The 19,926-nt window shown below is 48.1% G+C and overlaps 8 protein-coding genes across 8 annotated transcripts; 5 read left to right on the plus strand and 3 right to left on the minus strand.

The window, feature by feature from the left end:
- Positions 1–23: 23 nt before the first annotated feature.
- ARB_00512 (uncharacterized protein) lies at positions 24–3,814 on the minus strand (the record flags this gene model as incomplete). The annotated part of the gene is made up of 3 exons (XM_003013281.1): positions 24–426; positions 483–790; positions 851–3,814. 3 exons carry the CDS (start codon positions 3,812–3,814, stop codon positions 24–26), a joined length of 3,675 nt encoding a protein of 1,224 aa, XP_003013327.1.
- Positions 3,815–4,946: 1,132 nt separating this feature from the next.
- ARB_00513 (uncharacterized protein) lies at positions 4,947–5,720 on the minus strand (the record flags this gene model as incomplete). The annotated part of the gene is made up of 1 exon (XM_003013282.1): positions 4,947–5,720. One exon carries the CDS (start codon positions 5,718–5,720, stop codon positions 4,947–4,949), a length of 774 nt encoding a protein of 257 aa, XP_003013328.1.
- A 705-nt stretch (positions 5,721–6,425) lies between these two features.
- Positions 6,426–7,130, plus strand: ARB_00514 (uncharacterized protein; the record flags this gene model as incomplete). The annotated part of the gene is made up of 1 exon (XM_003013283.1): positions 6,426–7,130. The coding sequence occupies one exon, from the start codon at positions 6,426–6,428 to the stop codon at positions 7,128–7,130; it is 705 nt and encodes a 234-aa protein (XP_003013329.1).
- Positions 7,131–7,628: 498 nt separating this feature from the next.
- Positions 7,629–8,768, minus strand: ARB_00515 (uncharacterized protein; the record flags this gene model as incomplete). The annotated part of the gene is made up of 1 exon (XM_003013284.1): positions 7,629–8,768. One exon carries the CDS (start codon positions 8,766–8,768, stop codon positions 7,629–7,631), a length of 1,140 nt encoding a protein of 379 aa, XP_003013330.1.
- A 2,786-nt stretch (positions 8,769–11,554) lies between these two features.
- On the plus strand, positions 11,555–13,222 carry ARB_00516 (uncharacterized protein; the record flags this gene model as incomplete). The annotated part of the gene is made up of 2 exons (XM_003013285.1): positions 11,555–12,390; positions 12,556–13,222. 2 exons carry the CDS (start codon positions 11,555–11,557, stop codon positions 13,220–13,222), a joined length of 1,503 nt encoding a protein of 500 aa, XP_003013331.1.
- A 299-nt stretch (positions 13,223–13,521) lies between these two features.
- On the plus strand, positions 13,522–15,548 carry ARB_00517 (uncharacterized protein; the record flags this gene model as incomplete). The annotated part of the gene is made up of 3 exons (XM_003013286.1): positions 13,522–13,584; positions 13,687–14,439; positions 14,496–15,548. The coding sequence occupies 3 exons, from the start codon at positions 13,522–13,524 to the stop codon at positions 15,546–15,548; spliced, it is 1,869 nt and encodes a 622-aa protein (XP_003013332.1).
- Positions 15,549–16,485: 937 nt separating this feature from the next.
- Positions 16,486–17,482, plus strand: ARB_00518 (uncharacterized protein; the record flags this gene model as incomplete). Its single annotated transcript, XM_003013287.1, has 3 exons — positions 16,486–16,588; positions 16,643–17,071; positions 17,130–17,482. 3 exons carry the CDS (start codon positions 16,486–16,488, stop codon positions 17,480–17,482), a joined length of 885 nt encoding a protein of 294 aa, XP_003013333.1.
- An 804-nt stretch (positions 17,483–18,286) lies between these two features.
- Positions 18,287–19,633, plus strand: ARB_00519 (uncharacterized protein; the record flags this gene model as incomplete). Its single annotated transcript, XM_003013288.1, has 1 exon — positions 18,287–19,633. One exon carries the CDS (start codon positions 18,287–18,289, stop codon positions 19,631–19,633), a length of 1,347 nt encoding a protein of 448 aa, XP_003013334.1.
- Positions 19,634–19,926: the final 293 nt, after the last annotated feature.

The following is a 19,926-nucleotide window of genomic DNA, read 5'->3' on the forward strand; positions in this document are numbered from 1 at the left end:
GCGTAGCTACGAATAGTTAGACACTAACTTTCAAAATCGAAGGGAACAATCAAACTTACGTCCAGCGTCAATGCCTTGCTGCTATTCGCGGCCTGATCTCGGTAAATACCAACAAGAGCCTCACTAACTTGGAACAATCCAGTCTTCAGACTGATAACGATAAACTGCATTCCAGGCGCGGCATGGTCACGAATGTAATTAGCAATTCTGGAGACGTTAGCGTTATCAAGAGCGGCATCTACTTCGTCCAGAACGAAGAATGGAGAAGGTTGGTAAGAATGGATGGCGAAGAGTAAGGCTAGTGCAGCCATCGTTTTCTCTCCTCCAGAGAGGTGTTCCATGTCACGGAATCGCTTCAGGGGTGGCATTGCATGGTATTTGATGCCATCCAGATAAGGCTCCTCAGAATCTTCAATATCCAGGTATCTATTTATTACATAAGTTAGCATGTACAGTCTGTAGTAAGTGTTAGTTGGACTCACGCTTTCCCGCCCATTGGATAACTCTCTGTCCGAGTGAGATCGCGATAGATCGGCTCTATCTGTTCTGATATATGGGTGAACGCTTTGTTGAACAGCTCAGATCGTCGCTGCATAACTTCTTCAAAGTCGTCTTTGGCTTTCCTAGCGCGTTTGCGAGAGTCTTCAAAGTCCTTTTCGATAGTACGTAATTTACTCTCAACACCTTCGAGACGTTCAATGGCACGCATGTTCGGCGCCATTTTATCCAATTCATTATTAAGTGATCTCACGCGCTCTTGAAGCTCTTCTTCAAGTTTATCATCAGATTCCTGCGGTTGAAAATGTCAGTTAAGTCTGCTGCATCCTTTTCGATAAAACGTAAGGCATACCTCTTTCAAAGAGTCACCCAACGATGAGAAATCAACCTCTATACCGAAGTCTTGTACAACATGGTTTTGGGGAACTGGATTATTTGAATCTTCATCAATCTCCATTGCATCAGGATCAGGCTGCACTAGCTCGTCGATGGGGAGTTTATCAAGTGGTTCTGAATCCGCTGTCAAAGGTATGTTGATGTCTTCCAGTTTGCAGCGCCTTATCAATGTGTATCGACCGGAAGAATGACGCTGCACATCAGCTTCTAACCCACTGATAGTCTTCAGGGTGGCCTCCACATTCTTGCTGCGTCGCTGAAGCTCTCGCCGTTGCTGTGTCAGCTTCTCAGACGATTCAGAGAATAGATTTTGTTGATCCTGGAGGGTCTCGTTCAATGATGCCAATTCGTCGTTAAGTTCATCTAGTCGTTCTTGAATGGATCCACGTTCGGCTTCAAGCTCAGCAATCATAGCCTCATCCTTTTGTGACTGCGTCTTGAGGCTATCTATTCGCATTTCAGTGGCCTGAAATCTCTGCTTCTCAAAGCTAAGCTGGTTTTCAATCTTTGTCTTTTGAGTGGTAAACTGTAGCTTCTTTTCAGCAGCCTCCTCTTGAAGAGAACCCTGTTGGGCATCATATTCCTGAATATTTTTGTATCCCAGCCTCTTGCAGAAGTCACGGTAGACCTTATCTTCAACCTCGGTGACAGAGCTTTGGATCTCTTCAATTGATTGATCGAGGCTTTCGAGCAAAGCGGACTTTTCGCGATACTTAGGTTGGACGCTCTTTATCTGGCGTTTGGCGAAATCAACTTCACTTGATTTGCTCTCTAGATTCTTTTCGAGAGCGCTCAGTTCATCCCTGGAGTATGCAAGGCGCTGTTCTAAACCGGTGAGCTGGCCCTGAAGGGACTCTTCTTCGGACCCTCTACGATGCGCCTTGGGAAGATTAGCCAAATCTGCCATCAGCTTGTCCTTTAGCTTGTTGAGGTTGGCGATTTCCGTATCTTCCCAGCGTTTGGCATTGCGCTGTCCTGGACCGCGACCTCCAGTCATCAAGCCTCCCTTGTGGATAACGGTACCATCCAGCGTCACGGCCTTCGCCTCGACTCCTTTCTCGTAGCACAGGTATTTAGCAGTTGCTAGATCGTCGCAAACTATTGAATTCCCGCAAGCATACGTAATGGCGCGTGAGACAGAGCTATCAAAGTCGACTGTTTCAATTGCCGGACGCATGGCACGATGCATACCCTTCAAGTTAGAGTTGAGTGCCTTGACCTGAATAGTCTCAAGAGGAATAAACGTAGCTTGACCCGCACGCTGATCACGGAGATGCTGGATGCATTCCTTTGCAGTCTTCTCGTTATCAACGACAATTGCATCAAAATGGCGTCCTAGCACAGTGCTCACTGCCTCGGCATATTTCTTCTGCTTAGGCTGGCATAGTTCACTCACACGGCCTTTGACACCCGGGAAGATACGTTTCAAAGTAGCAATCATCTCTTTAGTACGCTGCTCCTTTTCACTTTGCTGCCGTCCATCGTCTGCCTCCAGCAGCTTCTTCAAGGTGACCTGAAGTTTTTCTTCAAGTTCAGTTCGCATCTGGGCAACTCGTAGACGCTCCGAGGTAAGACTATTGAGTTCCTTCTTGGTAGCATCAATTTCCTTGCTTGTAAATTTGATTGTTGCAGTTATGGCAGCCTTGCGTTCGAGTATATGATCCATATCAGTCTGTAAGTTCTTTGCTTGCCATTCCACGCTCTCAAGGTTGCTTTTCATGTTGTTAACTGCCTCAGCATCAGCCTTTCTCTGGCGCTTCAAGTTATCCAACTTTAACTGTGTGCTGGATGATCGCTTGCTGACCTCTTCCTTGAGCCTGCTATACTCCTGAAGATCAGCATCAGTTAATTGGATTCCTTTGACGGCAATGGTTTGCTTCCATTCATTTTCCCATTGGCTTTGGGCTTTCTCGACAATTTTAAGATCCTTTTCAAGCTGTTTCACTGTCTTTGCCTGCGATAGGGCTTCTTTGGACACTTCGTCTACCCGGGAGGCATACTTTGCCACCTTTTTGGCAGTTATCTCAATCTTTTCATTGATGGGGACGAGGGAGTTTGTGGTTTCTTCGATTTCCTTTTCTTTGAGTTTGATTCCCTTTTCCGCTCTTGAGACATCTCTGCCGACCCGGGCGTGTTCAACCTTGGCATCCTCAAGGTTCTTTTCGTACTTTTCAACCCCCCGACGGAACTCTTTCAGCTCATCCTGGTATTTCTGGATCTCTGCACTTGACTCTACGATCAAGCGCTGGAAGTGGAAGAGTTTCCAGAGGATGTGAGTGATAATGGCCTGATCACGTTCCTCAGCCTTGCGGGCGTATGTCTCAGCCTCCCGTTTCTGTTCCTGATACTGTTTAATCTCTGAGTTGATGCCTCGGCGACGGTTGAGTTGGAAGTTGAGGTGCTCGGCGGCCTCTTCTTGCTCAGCCTTTAGTCTTTCGTAGTCCGCTTTACTTTCCAGACTTCCAGAGATTTGTTCAATCAGTCGTGTAAGGTCCTTGGGAGACTGCGAGGCAATAGACTCAACGTCACCCTGGAAGACGAGGAAGTTGCGTGCTTTGATCAATATGTTCTCTGCTTCCAATGCGTCATTGTACTGCTGAGCTGTGACCACGCGGTTGTTGATGCGGTATTCACTAACACCTTGACTCGTAATGGAGCGTTTCCACTGCTGTTCCTCACCAGCATCATCTTCATAAACGGCCATGACCCAGGCGGACTTGGGATCATTTCTCTCCGCCGGCTCCTCGGCAACCTCACCGTTCTGGCCCCCAGACTCCCCCGCTGCCGGGTCTTTGGAGGCCGAGCCATCATCATTAATCTTCGCAGTGCGTAGAACACGGCCCCTGTAGACTAAGTCACGAAGGTGGGTGGACCGCAAATGGGACGACTTGATTCCGAGGACGAAGGAGATCGCGTCCATCCTATATAGATCAACTTAGCCATCTTCCCTTTCCCTCGTTGTTTATTTTTACTATTTTTCCTCCTTGCCCCATCTATAATAGGAGTAGGCTTACGAGTTTGACTTGCCCGACCCATTGGGTCCAATAATTGAAGTGAAATACGCATCGCCAAAGAGGAGCGTGTGATGACCCTTGTAGGACTTGAAATCTGCAGTGACAGTTAGCGAAGAAACGCTGCTCGGCTGAATGGGCAATGGTCCTCACTTACTGAAGAGCTCGAGGCGGATCAGCTTCCCCATGGCGACCTCCCTTGCTGCCTCTGCTTCCTCTTGGATTATCTCGTTGTCGCTCGGAATTTGATGGTTATCGATCTTCTCGTTCGTCTTTTCTCCTCCTTCACTTTGGACTATCAAAAGCGCGTCGCGTGAGTCACGTGAATATTACATTGGCTTAGTAATTTATTACATCATCAACTATATTAGTCAGCAATTTTCAACCAAAACTTTAACTTCAATACTGGAAGCAACCACCACTCGTTAACTTCTTGTCAAAAATTCAGCTCTGCCTCCTATTGGTGTGGGATCACTCCTTTTAGTGCAGTTGCAGACTTTGACACTTATATTTTAATTAGCATATGAATCTGCAATACAGGCCTATTGATGTTACAGCAGAGAGCAATCCAAACTCTGAGCTGAAGAGGCCAATCAACTCTATGGGCGTATATGACGTTACAACTATATGTTCAAGGCCTATCCTGCCCCCTCCCATTACTTCTACAATTTCTCTGGTGTAGTAACAAGTTATATACGCGTTGGCACATAACCATAGAAGCTAGCGGGATCGGCTTGGGATCCAAGGCCTTCATCGGTATCCCGTAGCCTCAATTTACTGTTTGTATTTCTTTACCTGTACGCTAACTCTGTTTCCAGTCTACCTAGTTCTCGAGCTTTTACGGGGGCTTGAAGAAAATGGAAATAGACGAGGTAAGGTTATATAAAGGCCGTCATAAACTACCCTGTGGATGTTTTCCTAACAATACTATTATGAATGATTTTCGACAACCATGAGGGTTCAGTTTGTATATGATTCAGCCCAATGTAGAGTGGTATTGTTTGACAAGGGGACATAATATAAATAATAAATAAGAAGATGTTAAATGTTTGCTTTAGCAGGTGTTGCTGCATGCTTGGTGTGTTCATGTCTCCTTAAGACATCCTCAGCAGCTTCAAACCCCCGTTCATTAGCCCGCTCAGCGGCTGTCAAACCATCTTCATCCACCATATCTAGATGAACCGGGTATTGTAGTAGCAGTGTCACTGCTTCAATATGGCCTCCCTGGACAGCCCAATGCATAGGAGGGCATCTTCCGTGGAAACCAACCATGGCGTAAAATGGATATTTCGTCACCTCATTGACGTCGGCTCCTCTGTCCAACAATAACTGCATGATTTCCAAGCCTCCTTTGATTGCTGCAATATGGAGTGCTCCCGTATTTTGGATATTTGCTCCAGCATCAAGGAGGTCAACCACAAACCCGGGCCTGAAGGAGACGGCAACCCCCAATGGGGCTAAGTAAATACCCAAGTTGTTGATATTCGGGTTTGCTCCCAAGCTCAGCAGGTGTCGAGCCAACGGAAATTTGTTATGGTAAATGGCATTTATCAGAGGAGAGCCACCATATCCATACGAAATGTTGATATTGCAACCACCATCTACCAGCACTTGATATGTAGAAATGCCTCCCTTGCCCGATATAGCTGCCCGGTTCACGAATATGGAGTATTTAAGGTTGGGATAGTCTTTGACCAGACTGGCAAGATCCTCCACCCGGCCTCCGCGAGCAGCATCGACGGCAGCATCAGTAATAGGTTGAGGTGGTGGAGTGTGATATTCAATAAAATGGTTAAGTGTAGAGAATTCCTTCATAGCTCGTAAAAGTTTCGATCACGAATAGGTATTTCTGGTTGGGTATAGGTCATTCCGCATGAAGAGCCCCCGAGCGCTGGAGAACTGAACGGCTAAACAGAGCAAAGGTGCCAACAATATATCGTCCCCTGGGAATTATTAAAGGCAGATGATAAAGCAAGGTTAAGGCTTTGTCATATATATGGTAGTCATATCGTCCAGGGGGCTCTCCCTGCATGTAGATGAATCAGCTGCCTGTTAGGCCCGGCGTAACCCCCTACTTATAAACAGCTAATTTAACTCAAAGGCATGATCTTCACCCCAACTACTTACTAGGAGGAGCTAACAGCTTGGTGAAAGCATTTACGACCATAGCTAACTAATAAGGATGCTGGTTTATTGGGAATAATAATTAATGATTACATTCGGGGTTACGGATTTCAAAACATGAAGAAGCTGTGACTAACGGCGACACATATAGATCGGTACTCTGCGCACTTGATAATCAGGAAGAGGAGGTCTTACAGTCAGGGCAGGTAGTACGAGCATACTTATTCAATGTCGACTTCAAAGATCTTGAATAATGGTATAAGTCGAGAAATTCCAGCCACTAACTGAATGAATGTATGTACATTTTTCGCGTCGTTGGCATAAAACAGCATTAGCAACAGGACAACATAGTAAATCACCTGGCTATTGTCCTTTCCTCCATTACACAAGGATAAAATGCGAATCAAGATGAGGCGGTCTCAGACTCCGCGGACCTATATGTCTTTTATTCTGCTTGTTTGTCTCTGCGTACAATGGCTCCCGGTTCTCGCTCTACCATCCTCGGGCAATTTCACATCCACACCCACACGCTATCATCATCGTCATTATCACCACTACCACCACCACCATCGGCTGGAAAAACGTGTCCTCAGCCCACCTCTTCCCACGACAGAGTACGCAAAGACAAAGATGAAGCCTGGAAGGCCGCATAAGGATAAAGCTATATTTTATACAGCACAAACCCTATTCTCGGGGCTTCACCTCATTCAACGATTTAATGGCCAGGGGATTTCTGACACTGACAATGGCGAGAAAGTGATGGACATGGAGGGTGGCCCTTTTGCAGAATCAACTAAGTTATTTCTCAATAACAAAGATACCTGGAACGATGATGAGAAGGATATCGCTGTAGGCCAAGTGTCACGAGCATTTGCTGAGCGTGCAAAAGGCATTGTGCGAGTGGTATTTCCAGAGGACTATTCGCCTCATATCAGGCCCAACACCTGGACTGAATACGAATGGCCTGCGCTTCAAGAAAACCCGGACGTGACCAAGGTCCTTGCTTGGTGGGTGAAGAAAGGCGGAGACGAACCCATGGGTGACGGCACGGAAATCTGGCCGTGTGATATGACTACCGACCCTGGACGACAGCCGTTTTAGCACACAGAGCTCGGTATTGTACGATATATCGGGAGATAAAGTTGGAAGAGAAAATTAAACATATATATATAGATTACATCCCTTCGGGGGAGTCGAGGAATACCTATATGAGTCCTGTTTGTATTGTATATGGGGAGTTAGCACATAAGGAGTTGTCAGGCACCTATTTATAGTTTACTTTAAGAAGTGGGCTCATTGCAAGTCTTGATTGGATAACTTTATCAACTAGTGCGCCCCAGCTTGCGTTAATCTAAACTAACCTAATTTGGAATAGTGTTAAGCCACAATAAGGAACGTCTTTTCCATTGTTACTCCTCCTCTCACGACCTAACTCTTACTCATATACTATAGGAGAATAACTCCCTTAAACCCCCAACACTCCCCGAAAACAGCTTCTTTAGGGAAGTAATAAGAAGGAAAATGATATAAAATACAGGAAACTGCTGAACAACGTCGTCGAGTAAATATGGAACTGCTCAACAAGACGATGGTTATATCTCATTTGGGATTGTTACCGCGAAGGCATCTCATCCAATTCCGATTTTTTGATATTTCTCTTGCAGCATCCTTTTGCTCTCGATAAGACTTAGAGCCTTTTCCCTTGGTAAGTTTGAGGTTCTTTGCGATATTGTCGAGGATTTTGCTAACCCTGGCACCAGCACTGGCAGCTCTGGCAGCAGCCCGACCAGCAACCCTGGCCACCGCTGCTGCAATGGCTCTCGCGATGACTACAAAAATACACCAGGGGCATCGGCGGTCAATATCCACGGCTCCGATGGAACGAATGGAAAGGTCTCGGGATGATGGACTGATGATGAGCCCCGTCTCCTGCTCGTTCTCGCCTTGCACCTGATCCCCTGGAGCGGCATCATCGGTGGACCTTTTGGTATAGTGTTCTTGCGCAAAGTCCACGTACTTATCGAGATATTCATCGGTAAATACGCTCTGGTCCAGATATTTTGGCTCAACATCTTTCAATTCCTCTGGCCAGAGATCGAGAAGCTCCATGCTGTCCATGAAATTTTCGTCAAAAAAGCCAGTGCTGTACTTCTCAATCGCTTCTCCGCTTATGGCTAGGGGTGTAAGGAGGGCGCATTTTCCAAGGCGACGTACTTTCATGCGATTGAGTGCATCTCTCTTCATATTCTGGATCTCCTTATACTTCTTCCTCTCGACGCTCACTTTCCGCTGAAACCTTAGTGGCTTGGGTCGGAACTTGTGATAGTTCTTCTTGAAGTTATAGTCTCGCTTTTCCCTGTCCTTCTTGTCCTCGAACTTCTTTTTCTTGTCGTCTTTGCTGTCGCGGAGGCACTTCTTCTGCGCCCGGTCGGGATGCATACCGGGTGGGCATCGGTTGCATTTCGTGCAATCTTTGCGATCATGAATCATCATTGGTTTGCATCGTTGTCGACATCGATCACATTTTCTCATGTTTTTGTTTGGTGAAGCTGCTCGCAATACGAGTCCAGGATTTACGGAGGCCGGTTCTTCTTGGATACCCTTCGCGGCTGTGCGGAAGACGAGGCTATTTTTTGCCGCCCATGGAGGAATGGTCCCTGCTGCAATCGCTGGAGAGAGGAGCATAAAGCCATGGTTGAGCAGGATGAAGACTGCTTTCCATGCTTTTGGAATGTGCATTCTCGAAGAATACAGTGGAGTTCAATGAGGTGGATAGGTGAGTCCAAGTGCTGCTTTGAATTTGGATAAGGTTAACTTTAGGGATTGAAGTCATGGCAGCACTCCAGTGGCATATGTATAATATATTTTTCTTTCCATTTCCCAGCATGGGATTTGATGATGGTCGTTTAACCTGAAACAGATATACGGCCCCAGGAGCATGCCAAGTTATTATATCTGCGTTGCTCATCTTGGTACTAATCAACCCTCACAGAGTCCAAATAACCTCCATGGCCGGGGGTGCGGGTTATTTGATATGTCATGCTCCAACAACCACTTCGACTGCATGCTGCTACGATGCGAATGTTTACTCTCAAACCGCATTTCTAGGGTCTACCATAATCCAGCGATGTGGTAACATAGCTCCTGCAGATGCGCTCTCTATTATGTTGACAAATGCGGCTTATATGCAAAGATACAATCTTGACTTAATCATATGGGGCAGTTTGCGTGCAAGTTGAACAGTAATCAGGCTTCCCATAGATGTGAAACTGGTGCTGGTCGTATAACCAATATATGTGACTATGCATGATGCTTTGAGAGCGGCCTATGTGACTACTGCTACCGCACTGTAGACTATGGATGGCGCTGACTCACCGGCTTACATACATATTGGTGTAGCTGGTGCCTAATCCTTGGATATCACCAACCCAAAGTTGATTACCCCCATCCCTAGTTTACTTCTTGGCTGAGCGGCGAAAGAAATTATCTGGCCCAGGGCTTCCTGCAACATATATTTAAACAATATTATAAATGGCAAGACATTATGCATGTGGGCTGTAACGTCAGTAATCCCGGCTGTGTACAGGGGTATGGTGATGGGATGACTACGCGCATCACAGGCTTACGCTGGAACAACCAACAACACCGCCCCCAAGTTTTCCCTAGATTATGAGTTAGTTAGTGGACATCGCTGGCAACATCGAGTCTGCAGCTTTATTAAAACCCGTTGAGATGGACACTACATGGCCAAAAGGTCTTTCGACTGCTATTGTCTTTTCAAAACTCACAATAACTACCTCAGCGTGGAATTTGACTCTCACAGTTATACCCTTCGATAGGTCCCAGATTATACAAAGAGCATCATCCGATATTATCAAATAATACATTATCCCGCTGTCGAGATAGAGACTATATACCTCTTGTGCTAGAGTAAATTATGCATTCTCGAACTCTCATTCCGTTGGTGGCTCTTGTAGGCCTATCCCTTCCCACGCAAGGATTCGAATTCAGATTCTACAGGGGAGAACACTGTCGAAGCGAGCAGCTAGGCGTCCAGGTAGCTGGGCCTGGGCAGGAGTGCAGTACAGTGTCCGCCGGCACGGCTAAATCGGTCATAGTCAAGAGCACAGGAAAAGTTGACGACAACTTCTACGCCGTGTTTTTCAGTTCAGATGATTGTGATCCAAACACTATCATACTACACACGGACAGCGATAAGTGCCAAAATGTGGAGTACAAGTCCTTTAAGGTGTGGGATGTGGATGCAGAATAAAGGGTGAGTAGGCCATGCAAGCTGTTACTCTGATGTTCTCATAGCTGTCCTGAAGCTTATCAAATTTCAATATTTAGAACTTCCATCTGGAGAACGGAGGCGAAAAGATACTTGGAAACCTAGATGGTGATGACACCAATGGTCTATTGGGAAGATTGGTGCGGGAGGGGTGGAGTGGAGGCGTGTTTTGGAATAAGGGCTGAGGGCTGAGTTGGTGGCCATCTGTCAGCGAAAGGAGGTGAGCCATCAACGCACACTATTTGACTTAGGGCATGGTTATGAGAAGATAAATAACAAGAACAGCTCGGGAAGGCAATAGAAATAGAGATATGTATATTAATCCGGCTACGAGGGAGATGTAGGTTGACCAACAAAGGAACCTTGGAAGCGCTTCCAGGGTTAACCTTTAGACTTTTATATCACGTGATGCAAATGGAAACCTTACTTTTCAGCGCTAGCCCCCTTTTGTCGGCGTCTTACCTCAGCGACCACTGACTAAGCTTCTGACTAAGCCTCTTCTAGAACTGCGCTGGCCGCCCAGCGACCAACCACGCGCGCGTGTCCGTGCACACAGTCCCGTTCCGGTAAGCAGCTGGCTCGCCGTCGACTCCCAACCGTCGTTTCTTTTTGAGGCTGCCTCCCAGCACCAGCATCATGGGATCTCTCCTCCTCCTCCTCCTCCTCGTCCCCGTCCACGCACACAGAGCCGAACGGTAGAGCGGCAGTGCAGCGAGACCAGGCAACACAGGACAGGACCGAGCTTGCTTCTGCGCGCTGCTGAAAAGGGCTCGATCGCCACCTGCAGCACGAGGGCGTCCGTCGGCGTGGGCGTGGAGAAGTCGGAGAGAGCCTGTCCTTTGCATGATCGCCTGGACCTGTATATATAAAGCACATAAATGACCGCCCGCGCGCTGTGAGTGTTCCTTTCATCTTCCTGTTTCTCGTCTCCTTTTCTTTTTGTCTCTCTGCTGCCAACGATACCGTTGCTTTTGTCCAGCTTTTCTTTTTTCTCCTGCTTATCTCCTTTGGGACTTTGCTAGAGTGGCCGTGTTCCAGATCGATTCCCCCCAAAGCTGACTCGAGACACCCATGGCCAGATTCTAGGCAGCATCCCCCAGAGACCAGCATAGCTCCGAACGGGCTGGGCCCTTTTCCTCCTTTCCTCACCATATTTTCCTCCTTTCCGGTACAATAAATACAGAGAATAGCTTTTTTCAGACGGCAACCCTTCGTGATAACGCAGACCGCCGGCATGGAGCGTCCCGACCTACAGCGGGTCAAGTCAGAGCCCGTCAACCTACCGCAGTCACAGTCTGCTCCCATTTCGAGCAATGTCGAGACAGTTGTTGTTGCGCAGGAGGAGCCTCCGGCTACAACTCCAGAGGGTGGACGAAGCCCCCTGGCACTCAGTCCGCTCTCTCGCATCTCGTCAGAGGGGAGCAGCTCCTATCAGGAGGACTGGGAGCCGCTTACACCGGTCGAGAGAGTGACCGTACTCGACTTGCTCGGCAACCTGGCCATATCACAGAAGCTGGAGAAGTGGCAGGCCTCGCTCAACGCGCAGAAGGAGAGGGTCAAGCGTCATCAGGAGAAGTTCAGGTCAACCAGCCAGCAGGCTCGCCAGAGAGTCGTCGGTGAATTCAAAAAGAGAATGCCTTCTTCGGAAGAGCAGCTGCAGAAATACCGAAAGCGGATGAAGAGCTCGGTCGAACGACTTGCTGTCCGCTGGAACGATACCGTCACTGTCACGGCTATAGAGAAGATTTCGTTTATTGCCGGTGTGCTCAACGTCTTCATCAGTGGTTACCTGCTTGGAGCGTTCCCTACCTACTTTTACCTCTGGTTCACCGGCCAGCTCATCTACTTTATGCCCCAACGATACTATAGATACTGCAAGATCGGTTACCATTACTTCCTTGCGGATCTGTGTTACTTTGTCAACCTCCTCACCATCCTTAGCATGTGGGTGTTCCCCAACTCCAAACGGCTCTTTTTGAGTACGTGGTGTCTGGCATACGGAAATAACGCCGTGGCTATTGCCATGTGGAGAAACTCGATGGTTTTTCACAGCATAGACAAAGTTGTCAGGTAAGTTCGTTCATTCTTTATACCTAACTGGGCCGTCTTTTCTAACTGTAACTGCAGCTTGTTCATCCATATTATGCCGCCAGTGACCCTGCACTGTTTAGTGCATCTTACACCCCCAGAGATACTAGAAACAAGATTCCCGGCGGTGTATCGGATCAAGTTTAGCGCCCCGGGCTCTCCCGAACACTACACACTGGGAGCCATGATGATCTGGGCGTCTGTTCCCTATGCCATCTGGCAGTTGAGCTACCACTTCTTCATCACTGTGCGCCAGAGAGATAAGATTGCTGCAGGCCGCCCAACTAGTTTCACCTGGCTGCGTCGATCCTATGCTAAAACGTGGATCGGCAAATTCGTGCTTCATCTCTCCCTGCCACTGCAAGAACCAGCCTTCATGATGATCCAGTATATATACGCCATCCTCACGATTGTCCCCTGTCCGCTCTGGTTCTGGTACCAGTGGGCAAGCAGTGCCTTCTTGACCGTCATGTTCATCTGGAGTATCTACAACGGAGCCACATTCTACATTGACGTGTTTGGAAAGCGGTTCCAGAAGGAACTCGAGCAATTGAAGAGAGACGTGGCCAAGTGGCAGATGTCTCCTGAAGCTCTCACGGCCGTTGCTGACCCCCAGGATCCTGATGGAATAAAGGCTGCCTCTCTCACTGGCGTGGTCATGACAACTCCCAAGCAGCCCTATGTCGAACCAAGCCAACTCATCACCAATCTTGATCTCAACGCAAATTCCAAAGCCGCCTCTACCGGCGCCTTGGTCGATGAACCTGCCTCTCATAATACTACAAATAGACGACCCCAGGATGCCTCTGTCTAGCGTTCTTTTTAACATGCGTTGTTGTTTTTGTACTCCCTCCCCTGTCGACGATTTCATCTTATGTCCTGCTTCCTTTTGTTAGTGATGATGCCTCTACTATGTTTGCAGAGTCCTAGGATGTACATATATACCCCCCTGTTGATCGTTGATGTCCTCTTGGATCATGACTAATTTTTTGTCCGCACATCTAATCATAATACTACCCACCACAGCGAAAAAAACACACCTTGCGCCCCCTTCTATCACCGGTCGCTGTCTCTGTAAAATCCAGCACCCTTTCGTACCTAAATAACGTTAAGATGCCTTCAGCCGTCCATGAATCCGCGATTTCCAATTTTTTGGTGGCGCCGGCGAAATATTTTGTCCGTAGCATTTCTGACATCCAGCGGCCGGAGGATTAATCTCTGGGGGACTTTTTGCCCCGACCATAAGCTGAAGAAGCGTCAGGCATCCAGGAGCACTAGAAACTTCATCTAACAGAAAGCGAATACTTCATATTTTTTGGCCCATCTTCTATCATTTTGAGCGGTTGTCCAGGATTTCCCCATACTCAACGCATACATGGCTGTGCGGAACCTTGGCCAGAATGGATTACTTCTAAGGAGGCTGATGCAGAGCGGTATGCAAACACCCATCATACTCCTCTGTCCTCCGGCCCCCTTTTGATCTCTCATCTAACAATCGCAGCAGATGCTGGACGCCTCAGCATCGCCAGATACTCTCACTCCGCTTTCCGGACTCAATCTTTTCATCCATCTCGGCCGTCGGTCGGCCTTGAGCTTGCGCAGCTCCGGTGTGGCTACTCAACCGGCCCATCCACATCGCAAGGATCCAACAACCCGAACAACTTCCCACCGCCTGGATTCGATGTTGAGAAGGCCAAACAGCCGCTTACAAAGGAGACTCAGTCGCCGGTCGCTTCGTCAAAGCAGCCGCATACCTCCAGTTCGATCTTGAGGCAGCTGGATAGCATAGAACTCGAGTCTAAGGAGCTGGAGAGGAGGATACACGATGTTGCTGTGGCAGAGGCAGCGGAGAAGGGCCAGGTAGAGGAGAAGAAGGAGCCTAAGAAGTTGACTATCGGACAGAAGATCAAGAAGGAGATTCAGCATTACTGGGACGGAACGAAACTTCTGGCTGCAGAGGTGAAGATTAGTTCCAAACTTGCGCTGAAGATGGCCGCGGGTTATGAACTGAGTAGAAGGGAGAACAGACAGGTATGTTACACCTTCCACGCCTTCATCTTTGGCTCTCTGCTGACTGGTTGGTTTAGTTGAAACGAACCGTCCGAGATCTGGCCCGGCTTGTTCCTTTCTCTGCCTTTGTTATCATCCCCTTTGCTGAGTTGCTTCTCCCTGTGGCTCTCAAACTCTTCCCCAACCTTTTACCAAGCACCTACGAGGGCCAAAAATCCAAGGATGACAAGGCCGCTATTCTCCGAGGCACGCGCAAGGAAGTTTCCAATTTCCTACAGGGAACGCTGCGAGAAACCGGCCTTCCCTTAAGCCCGATGAACGCTAAAAAGGAAGAATTCACTGAATTCTTCCGAAAAGTCCGAGCAACTGGCGAAACCCCGTCGGATGAAGATGTTATAGCCGTCTGCAAGATCTTCAAGGATGATCTAACCCTGGACAACTTGTCGCGGCCCCAACTGGTCGCAATGTGCAAGTACATGAATCTCAACACTTTCGGCACTGATGCTATGCTCCGATATACTATCCGTGTCAGAATGCGCCAGATCAAGCGTGATGATAGGGCCATTGCATACGAGGGAGTTGACTCGTTGCTTATCCCCGAGCTTCAGATGGCATGTGCGTCTCGCGGTCTCCGAACCCATGGTCTTTCCCCTGCTAGGCTCCGGGATGACTTGTCCATGTGGCTTGACCTACGTCTGAAGCAGGGTGTCCCATCTACCTTGCTCGTTCTAAGCAATGCATACATGTATACCCAGCACTCGCAAGAGTATGAAATCTCCTCTCAGATGGATGCTCTCCGATCTGTACTTTCTAGTATCCCCGAGGAGCTGTTCCATGAGATCGAGCTCGAGGTCCATAACGCTGAGGGAGCCGCTACGAACAGACAGCGTCTCGAGGTCGTGAAGGAACAGCAGGAGCTTATCGAGGAAGAGAACGAACAGATCACTGAGAACGGCAATACGGGTATGCCGGCACCCAAGGACCATGAGGATATCGACGAGAAAGAGGACAAGCACATGGATGCATCTTCGGGAGCAGAGTCTACCTCTCAGCCTGAAAAGACGGAGAATGATACCGCAGCTGAGAAAGAGTCTACCAAGCAGGACCAGACCGAAGAAAAGAAGCAGTAAATGGTCGACACGCTCCCAAGTCCGACGTTCGTTTCCTTATAAATTCTAACAAGTGTATTTGTTTATCCCCTTATTTTGTAATTATCTTATCCAAATCTCGCATTCTCCTGTCATTCCCTCCCCTTGACGAAGGGTTCCGCCCTGGTGAGATGGGCTAACACTACTCTGCATCATGTCCTGGATTCATTGCCCTTTCATACCTCCCAACCCTTTCCTTTGTTCTCTCATCTTCTTGATTTGATATGTTTTGGTTTAGACTGGGGTGAGGAGGGCTTGTAGTTATAGAAAATGGTTGCTTTGGTCAATCACTGGGGTGAAATATCATCATAACTAGCTAGATCATGGACGATAAAAGTGCCTACTTGATACCATTAATGCGTTATTCCACAAAAGTAACAGTATATATATATATCTTATTTGCCTTGATAAATACTCTGGTAGACGGCTGTTTGGTGGCTGACAGTGTCTGCAGCGCCCAACTCCGACCTCGGCACAACTCCAGCCCTGGAGATGTTGAGATGCGGCAAACCCAACACGGCCTGCCTGTACGTACATGCATATATCAAGCATCACGTCTCACAGGAGAGATATGAGGCAGAGTCTCCGGTCTGTCGCTCTAGATCTAGCCCGTTGCCATAGTAGCATCTCTCATATTCGACCATTTTCGTGCGCCGCAGGATCTTCAACGGTGAAAGGAAAGATGGCGCCGCTATCCCAGGAATCCAAGGTCAGTAAATATAGCACTCCTGCATGTACACACCAAAGGACGCCCTGCGGCCTGCATGAGTCGACAGATGCATTGTCTCCTGCAGTCGATCACTATCATATCGTTCCAGAATGGCTGGGTAGTGAAACATCATTCATCTAACTGCTGGGACGGTAGAATGCCATTGAGCGTCTGAGGAGATACACTCCGCCCCCAACGAATTACTACTCCATGCCCTCTACAAGGCAGGCTTCAGTATTATTACTTCTCTTTGCTGATCGGAGAGGAGATCTTCGGGTCATTTTGACCATTCGTGCAAGCACGCTCAAATCATGTATGTTCCACTTCACAGCAATCACGTCAATATAACAACTAACAACTACTTTAGATCCCGGCCAAGCGGCCTTGCCTGGCGGAAAAGCGGATGGACCAAGTGAGACTCCTTTCCAAACTGCTCGGCGTGAAGCGTACGAGGAGATTGGCCTACCAAACATAGACCAGCAGATGCCGTCACCCTTCTGGGTTGAGCATCTGTGTGAACTACCGGCCAGCTTGGCCCGGACAGAACTTGCTGTCCGCCCATGTATTGCGCTCTTACACTCTTACAACGAAAAGACGGGTGAAGACGCCGATCCTGAAGAAGCATTTATACCCCAACTAGACGCCAAAGAAGTGGCGGCTGTTTTCACTGCCCCGTTCCATAACTTCTTGAAAGTGACCGATGAGCCACGGGGAGAGGGAGACGATGCCCTGCCTGGGAAACCGAGTGATTGGTACGAGGGATCATGGACACAGTGGAACTCAACCCAGTGGAGAAGTAGGTCTATGTTCTTTTTTTCTTTTCTTTTCTATCAGTATGTTGGATCTATAACTAGTGTATTCGTTGCTGACTGGACCAGTGCACCATTTTTTCGTTGCCATAACGAATCAGAGAGTTGCTACACCCAAGAAGCATAGCAAAGAGCAAGACGATGCCATTAACCAGTTAGAAGAGGAGAAATCGTCGTTGGGTCTTGAGCGCTTTCGAGTGTTCGGCATGACGGCCCGGATCCTAGTTGATGCCGCAAGAGTTGCATACGACGAGGAGCCGGAGTTCGAACACAACAGCCACCTTGGAGATGAAGACATGATCTCCAGGTTGAGGTCTCTCGGGCGATTTAGCGAAGTTGTTGATCGTGAAGATACCCTAACTCCGGAGATATTTGAGAAGGCTGCAAAACTAACATGACACAGCCCTACCCACTCACTCTATTCACCGCATTGGAATCATGATGATGACTTTTATTTACTTTTTTTCTAGGGGGTAATTATTTGGAGTTCAAGAAGATGAGGCTTTTTTTTATTTATCTACTCTACGCTAAATTCCTGTGGACGGGTTCATGCGCCGATAAATTAGTGATGGATTACCCTTTGTGTCTGTAGATCAGGATAGGATTCCTTTGTTTGACCCTATCTTTAGTTATCTTACTTTCAAACACTAGAAGTCGAACGAAGAATTTTAGCCTGCAGGCTGCATATTTAGCTTTGGTTTGCCCGGGTAACGCCGCAGGTATGTTCCCACTAACTCGTTCGTTGGCTGCTGGTTTTTATATGCCTCCGCGATCACTGACGACAGGACACCAGCTCCACAGTCTCCCCGGTAGTAACATAGCACGCATAGTAAGCGTTGGATCACTCATGCGAGAGTCCCAATAGCAATTATATATGTATGACGCAAGCCGGATACGGCAATGGCCTTGGAAAATGTGCCCATTATCCTTTGTACCTTTGTATCATTGAAGATGCCCCGTGCCTCTTTCAGCATTGGCTTTGATGTTTGAATCCCCCTACAATCAACCAGTTGATAATGATATAGCATGCATGCAGGGTTAGATTGACAGTACAAACAACGAGACATACCTGGTATATTATCGACCCTCATTACCTTTGACTGGGGTTGTTTACTTTTACTTTCCCTTTTTTCTGATATTCCCAGCAACCCCAAAGCCTACCAACCAAGATGACGATGATAATAGCACCCCGGGCACCCTGCATGCATCCTCTTCTGCCTTCGTCCTCCCTGGAAGGATTGGAGCAGGTTATTCCCCCGGAGCCCAACTCACCTAAGATATACATACCAAGATGGAAGCTCGACAAACCACTCCCTAGCCCGCCAAAGAGAAGTTCCGGCTCTTCCTCCGCAGACGAGCAGTATCTCAGCAGCGCCAGATACCAGCGTCCTAATGATGGATATCGTGAGAGTGCAGTATATAAAAGAAACCCGGGGCCTGCCCATGCTCACTCCGTGGATGAGCTGCGGTTACTTTATAGACAGCGATCACCGGTTCCTCGTTCACCCGGATGGAGGAGACAAGACAGAGACCATCTTTCCAGCCCAGCAAAACGCGCACGCCATTCGACGGATCCGGTATTCCAGACGTGTAATGGAGGATTGGTGAGGGCTTCAACAAGACTTGAGGACAGCAGGTCGCATGATGATAGGGAAACACCGAAAAGGGGTTCTTCTTCGGATATGCCGAGACGGGGTACTGAAAGCCTCAGAATACGAGCAAAGGGTATTGACGAACAAGTCAGCAAGGGAGAGAATGACCAGCTGGTGGTTGAGTCTCCGAGGACTGAGGATAATTCAGGCCTGTGTTTCTGCCACTTACCTCATCCACGACACAGCAAAATATTGTTGAACCAACGGACGTCAAAGTCAAGCTCTTATCATAGAGGCGTTCAGGCCAGCGACCTCCCTGACGCATCCTCGTATATTGAGCTCATCCAACAGCATTCCATACCTGACGTTCCCGAAGTGAGCGTGGAGGACGTTGACGATGAACAGTGCTCCCCAAAAACAAAGCAGAAGCCACAGAACCGCACCCAGTTATACTCGTTCACGACATGTGCCAGCACCTCCATGATCAACGAGATCACCGAATCAAGCAGCAGAAAAGAGACAGGAGGATTTGGTCTTTTCCGGTCCCCTCCCTTACCTCCGACTGGAGAGAATGGTCGTAGGCCAAAGCAGCTTGCCATCCCTCCGAGTGACTACCAGCTATACGGAGTCAAAGCATTGACAAAGAACAAGCCGAAGAAGAAGAAGTCTAGCCTGTTCTATCTCAACAAGCTGATTCCCAAGGTCATAAGACGACATGCCAGCGAGCCACAAATCCAATCGTTGAACACCCCCCGGACTGCACCACCATGCCCCGGGGAAGGTAACAGGCGAGAAGAGTGGTTTGGGTTGGGAAGGAATGGCAACGCATGGCGGTCGACTGTCGAATTTTCTAGGGAAGCATTTGGTTCTAGCTCGAACAAGCTGGCCGAGCAAAGAAGAAAGGAGGAGTTGAAGAGTAAGATTGTGATGGTTGGTCCGACTCCTCATTGGTTGTAAGGAAGATGTAGTTAATGTTAACCTAATGTTTGGGTATCTGATGATTTTGTCATGGGAGTTCTGATCTGTTTCTTGCATATGTTCTAGGACGAGTTAGTTAGCTAGTTAATGATATGAGCTTTATGACTTGGGTTATGCTGTGCTTCCTGTCGTTCTATGATCAACAGGGGCCCATCCGGAGCATCTTTGAGCCTAGATGTCACAGGTAACTATTCAACCCGCAGCTTACATGCATAACCATGAGAGTCAGCAGATATTATCCAATATCCATTAGGTACATGCAGTTTATGCCG

This window comes from Trichophyton benhamiae (genome assembly GCF_000151125.1).
Source record: "Trichophyton benhamiae CBS 112371 chromosome Unknown contig01356.0, whole genome shotgun sequence".
In the NCBI taxonomy this organism is placed as follows: Eukaryota; Fungi; Ascomycota; class Eurotiomycetes; order Onygenales; family Arthrodermataceae; genus Trichophyton; species Trichophyton benhamiae.